Raw genomic sequence first — 10,209 nt, 5'->3', positions numbered from 1 at the left:
AGATCGCGCCATTGCACTCCAGCCTGGGTAACAAGAGCGAAACTCCGTCTCAAAAAAAAAAAAAAAAAAAGAAACCCTCTTCGGGCAGGACACAGTGGCTCATGCCTGTAATCCCAGCACTTTGGGAGGTCCAGGTGAGTGGATGACTTGAGGTCAGTTCAAGACCAGCCTGGCCAATATGGCAAAAACCCATCTCTACTAAAAATACACAAAAATTAGCTCGGTGTGGCAGCAGGTGCCTATAATCCCAGCTACTTGGGAGGCTGAAGCCGAATTGCTTGAACCCAGGAGGCGGAGGTTGCAGTGAGCCAAGATTGCAACACTGTACTCCACCCTGGGTGAGAGTGAGAATTCGTCTCAAAAAAAAAAAACCATTTTTTTTTGCTCATCCATAAGAAGCAACTCCTCTTTCATTGAAGTTTGACCATGAGATTGCAACAATTCAGTCACATCTTCAAGCTCCACTTCTAATTCTAGTTTTCTTGCTATTTCCACTGCATCTACAGTTATTGCCTCCACTGAAGTCTTGAGCACCTCAAATCATCCATAAATGCTGAAATCTGTGTCTTCCAAACTCCTATTAATGTTGACATTTTGACATCTTTCCATGAATCATTAATGTTCTTAATGGCATCTAGAGTGATGAATTCTTTCCAGAATGTTTTCTATTTACTCTGCCCAGATTATCTATGACAACTATAGCTTTATGAAATATGTTTCTTAAATAATAAATGCTAATCTTATATAAACTAAAAACTAAAATAATAGGGTTAGAAAGTTGAAATTACTCCTTGGTCCATGAGCTGCAAAATGGATATTGTGTTAGCAGGCATAAAAACAACACTAATCTTGTACATCTCTATCAGAGCCCAGGGATGACAAGGTGCATTGTTAATGAACAGTCGAAACAAATCTTTTTTTCTAAGCAGTAGGTCTCAACAGCGAGCTTAAAATATTCAGTAAACCAGCCAAGCACAATGGCTTATGCCTGTAATGTCAGCACTTTGGGAGACTGAGGTAGAAGGAGCACTTGAGCCCAAGAGTTTGAGACCAGCCTAAGCAACACAGGGAGACACCATCTCTACAAAAATTAAAAATTAAAAAAATTAAAAATTAAATATTCAGTAAATCAGGCTGTAAACAGGTGTGCTATCCAGGCTTTTTTCCTCTATAGAGTACAGGCAGAGATTTGGCATCATTCTTAAGGGCGCTGGGATTTTCAAAACGGTAAATGAGGGAGAAGGGGGCGGCTGGGGAGGAATAGCAGGGGGTGGGGGAATTAGGGAGGGATAGCATTAGGAGAAATACCTAATGTAGATGACAGGGCGATGGATGCAGCAAACCACCACCATGGCATGAGTATACCTACGTAACAAACCTGCACGATCTGCACATGTACCCCAGAACTTAAAAGTATAATAAATAAACTATGCATGCCTGATTACTTTCTAGACTTTCTTTTCCTTCTACCAATCACCTGCTAATCCCCGAATCTGGTCACTAAATCTTTTCTAATAAAATTACTGGCTTGGGGCCAGTATGGGGAGACAGATTTGAGTTGGACTCCTGTCTCCTTGATAGCTGACTTGCAATAAAAATCTTTTCATTTTTCCTCAAAAACCCAGCCACAGTATTCACTTCTAGCTCATTGGGCAGCAAACCATCTCTTGCTTCATAACAGGTACCTCAAACAGGTTGAATCATTCAGCATTTTTCTTTTTGTAATTAGGTTACTCTACTCAAGACAATATCTTTAGGGTTCATTCATGTTGTAGCATGTGTCAAAATTGTATTCCTTTTTAAGGCTGAATACTATTCCATTATATGTGTTATGAAGTCAAAGGGGGCTCCCTGTCTGATGTGCTAGAAGCCATCAGGTTTTTGAAAAAATACTTTTTGTTGCAAGTAGACTCACGGGGAGATGAGAATATCAAGTTTAAACCTGTCTCCTCGTGTTGTTTTTAAGGCAACATTTCTACTGGAAAAGGTTTATTGGATGGATGTTGGGATTAGCGGGTGATTAGTGGAAGAAAAGAGAGACTTGGAAAGTTGGCCGGGCATGGTGGCTCACGCCTGTAATCCAAGCACTTTGGAGGCCAAGGCGGGCAGATCACCTGAGGTCGGGAGTTCAAGAGCAGCCTGACCAACATGGTAAAACCCCGTCTTATTAAAAAATAAATAAATAAATAAAAATAAAAAAGGAAAGCCTTTGGGCATGAGCATTTATCTCTTCATGCTAACTCATGGATCACACGTGCAAATTTGGGGTGAGTTAGCATAAAATATGCAATGGAAATTCAGGCTGGGATATCAGCAAGTTCATTCGGCTCAAACTCCAGTTGGCCATCTTTGTTTCAACCGATTATAGCTGTTTTTTTTCTTTTTTCTTTCCTTTTTTTCCAATTACTTTATTTTATTTTATTATTTTATATTTCATTTTATTTTATTTATTTTGAGATGGGATATTGCTCTGCAGCCTAGGCTGGAGTACAGTGGTGTGATGACAGCTTCACTGCAGCTTCATCCTTCTCGGCTCAAGCAACGCTCTCATCTCCGCCTCTCAAGCAGCTGAGACCACAGGTACATGCTACCATGCCCAGCTAAGTTTTAATTTTTGGTACAGGCAGGGTCTCACTATGTTGCCCAGGCTGGACTCAAACTCCCAAGCTCAAGCAATCCTCTTGCCTCAGCCTCCCAAAGTGCTGCAATTATAAATGTGAGTCACTTCACCTGCCCCTGTTTTTTCTTCATCTCACAAGCAGAGAGAGTTTCAGTGTCTGACCAGGTTGTTTCTTTTCTGCTTTCTATAAACTCAATAATTTTTGTTACTGTTTTCTTACTCTTTGGGGCAGAGTTTGAGTTCAGGCATCTCAACATATTGTTTCTTTTCTTACCTACTACCCTATAAACCTAAGAATTTAGTCATTGGTTTATTTAAGTCATTGGTTTTCTTTATTTTTTTTTTTTTTTCTTAATCCTGAGTTCTAATTTGATTGCACTGTGGTCTGAAAGACTAAGTCACTGGTTTTATATGTATATGCCACATTATGTTTATCCATTTATTTGTTGATAGACACAAGGTGATTCTGTATCTCAGCTATTGTGAATAATGCTGCTATTAACATGGTGGTACATGTTTCAATTCCTGCTTTTAATTCTTCTGATATATACTAAGAAGTAGAATTACTGGATTATATAACAATTCTACTTTTAATTTTTTCTCACACAACAAAATGGTAAATGAGCACTGGCTTCAACTTAAAGTCACCAGCTGCCTTGGCCCCTAATAAGAGTCTGGCTGGGCACAGTGGCTCATGCCTGTAATCCCAGCACTTTGGGAGGCCTAGGTGGGAGAACTGCTTGAGGTCAGGTGTTCCAGACCACCCTGGGCAACACAGCAGGACCCCACCTCTGATTTTTTTTTAAATAAAATAAAAAAGAGAGAGTCAACCTATCCTTTGAAGCTTTGAAGAATGGCACTGATTTCTCTTCTCTGGCTATGAAAGTCCCAGATGGCATCTTCTTCCAACAGAAGACTGTTCATTTACACTGAAAGCCTCTTGTTTAGTATAACCACCTTCATCAATGATCTTAGCTAGATCTTCTGGATAACTTGCTGTGGCTTCTACATCAGCACTATGGCTTTGCCTTGTACTTTGATGTTAGAGAGATGGCTTCTTTCCCCAAACCTTGTAAGTCAACCTCTGTTAGCTTCAAACTTTTCTTCTTCAGCTTCCTCACCTCTTTTGGCCTTCAGAGAACTGAAGAAAGCTAACGACTTGTACTGGATTAGGCTTTGGCTTAAACAGTATTGATTTGGCTTCTTCGATCTTCTCTCCAGATCACTAAGCTTTCTCCATATCAGCAAAAAGGCAGGGCTTAATTGTTTTTCTTTCTTTCCTACTTTTTTTTTTTGAGACAGTCTCACTCCATTGCCCAGGCTGGAATGAAGTGGCATAATCTCGGCTCACTCCAACCTCTGCCTTTCGGGTTTGAGCGATTCTCCTGCCTCAGCCTCCCAAGTAACTAGTATTACAGGTGTGCACCACCACACCTGGCTAATTTTTATATTTTTAGTAGAGGCAGTGTTTCACCATGTTGGCCAGGCTGGTCTAGAACTCCTGACCTGAGCTGATACACCCATCCTGGCCTCCCAAAGTGCTGGGATTACAGGCATGATCCACTGTGCCCGGCCTGTGAGCCACCATACCCAGCCAAAAAGACTGTTTTGTTTTCTTATCATTCATGTTTTCAGTGGAGTAGCACTTTTAATTTCCTTCATGAACCTTTCCTTTGCATTTACGACTGGGCTGGCTGGCATAAGAGGCCTAGCTTTCAACCTAGCTCAGCTTTCAATATGATTCCCTCAGTAAGCTTAAGCAGTTCTGGCTTTTGATTTCAAGTGAGAGCTGCATGACTCTTCCCTTCACTTGAGCACTTTAGAGGCCACTGTAGTTAAATGGCCCAATTTCAATATTGCTGTCTCAGGGAACGGGGAAAGAGAAAGACATGGGAAAACCACCATTGGTGAAACAGAACACACATATCGTTTATAAATTAAGGTCACTGTCTTATGTGGGTGTGACTCATGGTGTCCCGAAACAATTTTAAGAGTAACATTAGGCCAGCACGGTGGCTCACGCCTACTGTAATCCCAGCACTTTGGGAGACTCAGGGAGCAGATCACCTGAGGTAGGAAGTTCAAGAACAGCCTGACCAACATGGTGAAACACCATCCCTACTAAAAATACAAAATTAACCAGGCATGGCGGTACATGCCTGTAATCCCAGGTACTCGGGAGGCTGAGGCAGAAGAATCACTTGAACGTGGGAGACAGAGGTTGTGGTGAGCCGAGACTGTGCCATTGTACTCCAGCTTGGGCATCAAGAGTGAAATTCCATCTCTAAAAAAAAAAAGAGTAACATTAAAGATCACTGATCACAGATCACCATAACAGACCTAATAATAATGAAATTTTGGGCCAGGTGTGGTGGCTCACGCCTGTAATCCCAACACTTTGGGAGGCTGAGGTAGGTGGATCACAAGGTCAGGGGTTCAAGACCAGTTCTGACCAACAAGGGGAAACCCCATCTCTACTAAAAATACAAAAATTAGCCGGGTGTGGTGGCGCGTACCTATAATCCCAGCTACTCAGGAGGCTGAGGGAGAAGAACTGCTTGAACCTGGGAGTCAGAGGTTGTGGTTAGCCAAGATCACGCTACTGTACTCCAGCCTGGGCAAGAGAGGGAGACTCCATCTCAAAAAAAATAGTAATAATAATAATGAAGTTTGAAATATTGTGAGAATTACCAAAAAGTGACACAGAGACATGAAGTAAGCACATGCTGTTGAAAAAATAGTGCTGGCAGACTTATTCAGAGTTGCCACAAACCTTCCATTTGTTAAAAATAACTCCATAATATCTGCAGAGTACAATAAAACAAGGTATGCTGTGTATCTATTTCACACCAACCCAAAGCAGGAGTGTTAACCCCTTATTAACCCCACTTTACAGATAAAGATGAAAAGCTGAAAACATCACACACTTGCTGGTAAAACAACAGAAAAACTGAGATTTGAACCCAGGTCTGTCTGAGGCTAAAGTCTGAGCTGTTTCTCAGAGCACCACATCACCTCCTTCCTGTCCACCCCACACCACCATTACTGCCTCACCACCATTATTACCACTCAGCTGCCCACTTTGTAACAAACTCTCTCTGTATAGCCCTCATGGTCCTGCAGGCGGTTTAACCTCCCGTGGAATATTAGACCTATCTCCTACCTTGGCAGACTCTTTTTTTTGAGACAGGGCATTGTTCTATCACCCAGGCTGGAGTGCAATGGTGCAATCATGGCTCACTGCAGCCTCAACTTCCTGGGCTTAGGTGATTTTTCTACCTCAGTGTCCCAAGTAACAGGAACTACAGTCATATGCCACCACACCCAGTTAATTTTTTGTATTTTCAGTATAGACGGTGTTTTGCCATGTTGCCCAGGCTGGCCTCCAACTCCTGAGCTCAAGCAATCCACCTGCCTCAGCCACCCAAAGTGTTGAGATTATACGTGTGAGCCCCCATGCCCAGCCACTGATGGACTTTAAATCTTCAAAGGACCAGCAGATCCAGAGGGTGATGCAGCAATCCCGACAGGATCCCTGAGCAGGACACCAGGTCTCTGCTGCCTCCCTGCTAGGTCCAGCCTTTGGCATGCTCAAAGATACTAATACCAGTTTGTCACAGCTAACCTGACACTCACCTCATCAGGAAAATCCTTAGGGTGGGGAGAGGTGAAACGGATCCTCATTTCAGGATCCACTCTGGAGACCTGATCCAGAAGATGAGCAAAACGAAGTCCTCCTTGCTTGGTTTTATAGTTGGTGGTAAAGCCACGGCTGAGGTTGGTAGACACTGCATTATTGAACTGGACCTCTGAATCATCCCGAAAACTATTAACATTCTGACCAAGAAGCGTCACTTCTTTCAGCCCCTAAAAATGGAAAAATATATTGGAATTTTAAAACTTTTGGGTAGCTTCATTAAAAAAACACTAATTAAAAATTAGCCAAGGCCAGGCCCAGTGGCTTATGCCTGTAATCCCAGCACTTTGGGAGGCCGACCCAGGCGAATCACGAGGTAAAGAGATCGAGACCACCCTGGTCAACATGGTGAAACCCTGTCTCTATTAAAAGCACAAAACCATTAGCTGGGCATGGTGGTGCATGCGTGTAGTCCCAGCTACTCGGGAGGATGAGGCGAGAGAATCGCTTGAACCCAGGAGGTAAAGGTTGCAGTGAGCAGAGATCGCGCCATTGCACTCCAGCCTGGTGACAGAGTGAGACTCCATCTCAAAAAAAAAAAAAATTAGCTGAAATTAACATATCTTTTGTTTTAAACAAAAGAAAAAAAATTAGCTGAACTTACCAAGAGTCACCTATAAATTTGTTGTATCTATAACCAAGTAATTTCAAGCTTAGACATCTTACCAAAGAATTAAACTTCAGAATAAAGCTTTATGTAAAAATTAACATTCAAAACATGATTTAGAATAGAAAAAAACTGGAAACAAACTAAATAATCAACAATAATGGTTAATTTACATTAGATCTGTCAGTTGAATATTATACACAGTGACTATATATTCTCACCAAAAATATTTAACCTAAACTAATCAAGCTTTCACACCTAACTTCTAGTTACCAGAATTCAGGGAGATATATTAAATAACACGAGGAAAAAATCGGACAAAGCCAGACTATGTCCGATCTCTTCAAAAAGTTAATGCATCATTTAAAGCAAACAACAACAACAAAAAATGAAAGAGCTACTTTAGATTTTTTTTTTTTCTTCTTCTTCTTCTTGAGACAGGGTCTCCCTCTGTTGCCCAGGCTGGAGTGCAGTGCCACGATCATAGCTCACTGCAGCCTCGACCTCCCAGGCTTAAGCAATCCTACTGCCTCAGCCTCCCAAGTAGCTGGGACTAATTTTTTTTTCTTTTGTAGAGATGGGATTTCACCATGTTTCACAGACTGGTTTTAAACTCCTAAATTCAAGCAATCCTTCCACCTCAGCCTCCCAAAGTACCTAGCCTAGATAAGTATTGATTTTTATGCATGTGATAATATCATGGTTATGAAGAGAAAAATTGTTGCTCTTAGGAGATGCATACTGAAGTATCTAGGGGCATGTGTCCTGATGTCTACATATTACTTCAAATGGTTCAGAAAACATGTATTTATGGGTGCATGGAGATAGGTGTAAAATATGACAAAATGTTAACAATCATGTTTTTCTATTATACTAGTCTTTCCATTTGTCTGTTTGAAATGTTATATTATAGGCCAGGTGCGGTGGCCCTTGCCTGTAATCCCAGCACTTTGGGAGGCTGAGGCAGGCAGATCACGAAATCAGGAGTTTGGAGTGAGACCAGCCTGGCCAACATGGTGAAACTCCCTCTCTACTAAGGATACAAAAAATTAGCTGGGCGTGGTGGCACATGCCTGTAATCCCAGCTACTCCGGAGGCTGAGGCAGGAGAATCACTTGAACCTGGGAGACAGAGGTTCCTTATAACACTTTTTTCCCTGATCAGAATCCCAATTGAGGACTATGCGATGCATTTAGTTGTTATTACTCCAGCCTCCATAAAGACTATTTATTTGTATAAGTCATGATAGATTGTTAATCTAAAAAGCAGAATACACTAAATTTGGATTGGATCCCAAAAATGACATAAGGCATTAATGTTCTGAAACTGGCAAAATCCAAATGAAGTCTGAAGAGAGTTAATAGTAACATACCAATATTAATCTCTTAGTTCTTGTTTTGTCTGTTGGTAATAGAGACAGCATCTCCCTGTGTTGCCCAGGCTGCTCTTGAACTCCTAGGCTCAAGGCACCCTCCTGCCTTGGCCTCCCAAAGTGCTGTGATTACAGCACCAAAAAAATGTACCAAAGAAAGATAGTAATGCCCAAAGAAACTCTCTTTGCAACTTTCCTGTGAAGGTAAAGTCATTCCAAAACAAAAAAATTATTGATTAAAAAGTAGAATATAAAACTAAGTAAAATACACACACATATATAAAAAGACATACAAACCAAATGCAGAAATATTTAAGGAACAATTGGGGAATTCTGAATAAGGATGGACTGAAATGAGACAGTATTTAGCAATTTTTGTTAATCTCACTGGAAAAACTAATGGTATTAAAAATATTCTTAGCTGGGCATGGTGGCTCATGCCTGTAAACCTAGCACTTTGGGAGGCCGAGGCAGGTGGATCACCTGAGGTCATGAGTTCAAGACCCACCTGGCCAACATGGTGAAACCCCATCCCTACTAAAAATACAAAAATTAGCTGAGTGTGGTGGCACATGCCGGTGATCCCAGTTACTCAGGAGGTTGAGACAGTAGAATCACCTGAACCCAGAAAACAGAGGTTGCAGTGAGCTGAGATCATGCCACTGTACTCCAGCCTAGGCAAAAACAGCAAAACTCAGTCTCAAATAAATTAATAAAATAAATAAAAATATTTTGTAGAAGCGCATAGTGGCGTGCACCTTTAATCCCAGCTACTTGGGAGGCTGAGGCAGGATGATCACTTGAGTCCAAGGGACAGAGGTTGCAGTGAGCCAAGATCGCACCACTACACTCCAGCCTAGACAACAGAACAAGACTCTGTCTAAAAAATAAATAAATAAATAGGTCAGGAACAGTGGCTCATGCCTGTAATCCCAGCACTTTGGAAGCCTGAGGCGGGCAGATCACCTGAGGTCAAGGGTTCAAGATCAGCTGGCCAACTTGGTGAAACCCTGTATCCACTAAAAATACAAAATTAGCCGGGTATGGTGGCGCATGCCTGTAATCCCAGATACTTGGAAGGCTGAGGCAGGAGAATCACTTGAATCCAGCAGGCAGAGGTTGCACTGAGGCGAGATCATGCCATTGCACTCCAGCCTGGGCAAAAAAAGAGCGAAACTCCATTTATTATTAATAAATAACAAAAAATTTTTTTAAAAAAAACACAAAATATCCTTATTCTTTAAGAGATGCATACCTATGGGTGAAATGCCATGCCATGCTCTACTTTGAAATAAGTTTTCTTTTTTTTTTGAGATGAGTCTCAGTCTATCGCCAGGCTGGAGTGCAGTGGCATGATCTCAGCTCACTGCAACCTCCGACACTTGGGTTCAAACGATTCTCCTGCCTCAGCCTCCTGAGTAGCTGGGACTACAGGCAAGTGCCACCATGCCTGACTAATTTTTGTATTTTTAGTAGAGACGGGATTTCGCCATGATGTACACCCAGGTATTTCTTTCTGGTCAGGCAGGGTCAAGTTACAGGCAGCATAGGCTCCAAAACGACAAAGATTATCCTCATCCTCCCCCAAACACGCTCACAGTAAGAAAGCCTGGAGAACCCTTCACCTGGTCAGAAAGCTTCCTCACTTCCTCTAGAATGGAGGCAACAGGCCGACTCCTCTCCCGGCCCCGTGTGAAAGGAACAATGCAGTAGGTACACATGTTGTCGCAACCTCGCATGATCGACCTGGGAAAGAAAGTACCAGAACGTAGTAACAGTAGAAGGATGTGCTGGTATTACCCAATGAGCAGGCCTCAACTCCCATAGCAGTATTCTTTGGCTCTGAATCCATTTGCCACATGGCTCACACTGGACCAATCCGAGATCTAAGCACTAAAGTAGACCTTTTTAAT

The 10,209-nt window shown here is 42.0% G+C and overlaps 1 protein-coding gene across 3 annotated transcripts in view; it reads right to left on the bottom strand.

Annotated features, from left to right (window-relative positions):
- The window catches only part of CDK5RAP1 (CDK5 regulatory subunit associated protein 1), a 35,922-nt gene that overhangs the window by 12,523 nt on the left and 13,190 nt on the right, over positions 1–10,209 (bottom strand). For all 3 annotated transcript variants that reach the window (XM_017514240.2, XM_017514248.2, XM_017514264.2), the window contains 2 exons: positions 9,922–10,042; positions 6,257–6,487 (listed from right to left, as the gene is read on the bottom strand). In XM_017514240.2, the coding sequence (XP_017369729.1) occupies positions 6,257–6,487; positions 9,922–10,042 (352 nt within the window). The remainder of the gene's footprint in view (positions 1–6,256; positions 6,488–9,921; positions 10,043–10,209) is intronic.

Source organism: Cebus imitator, unplaced genomic scaffold, assembly GCF_001604975.1.
Source record: "Cebus imitator isolate Cc_AM_T3 unplaced genomic scaffold, Cebus_imitator-1.0 Scaffold18, whole genome shotgun sequence".
Taxonomy (NCBI): domain Eukaryota; kingdom Metazoa; phylum Chordata; class Mammalia; order Primates; family Cebidae; genus Cebus; species Cebus imitator.
The sequence above is the reverse complement of the archived record's forward strand: the minus strand, read 5'-3'. Positions and strand labels throughout refer to the sequence as shown.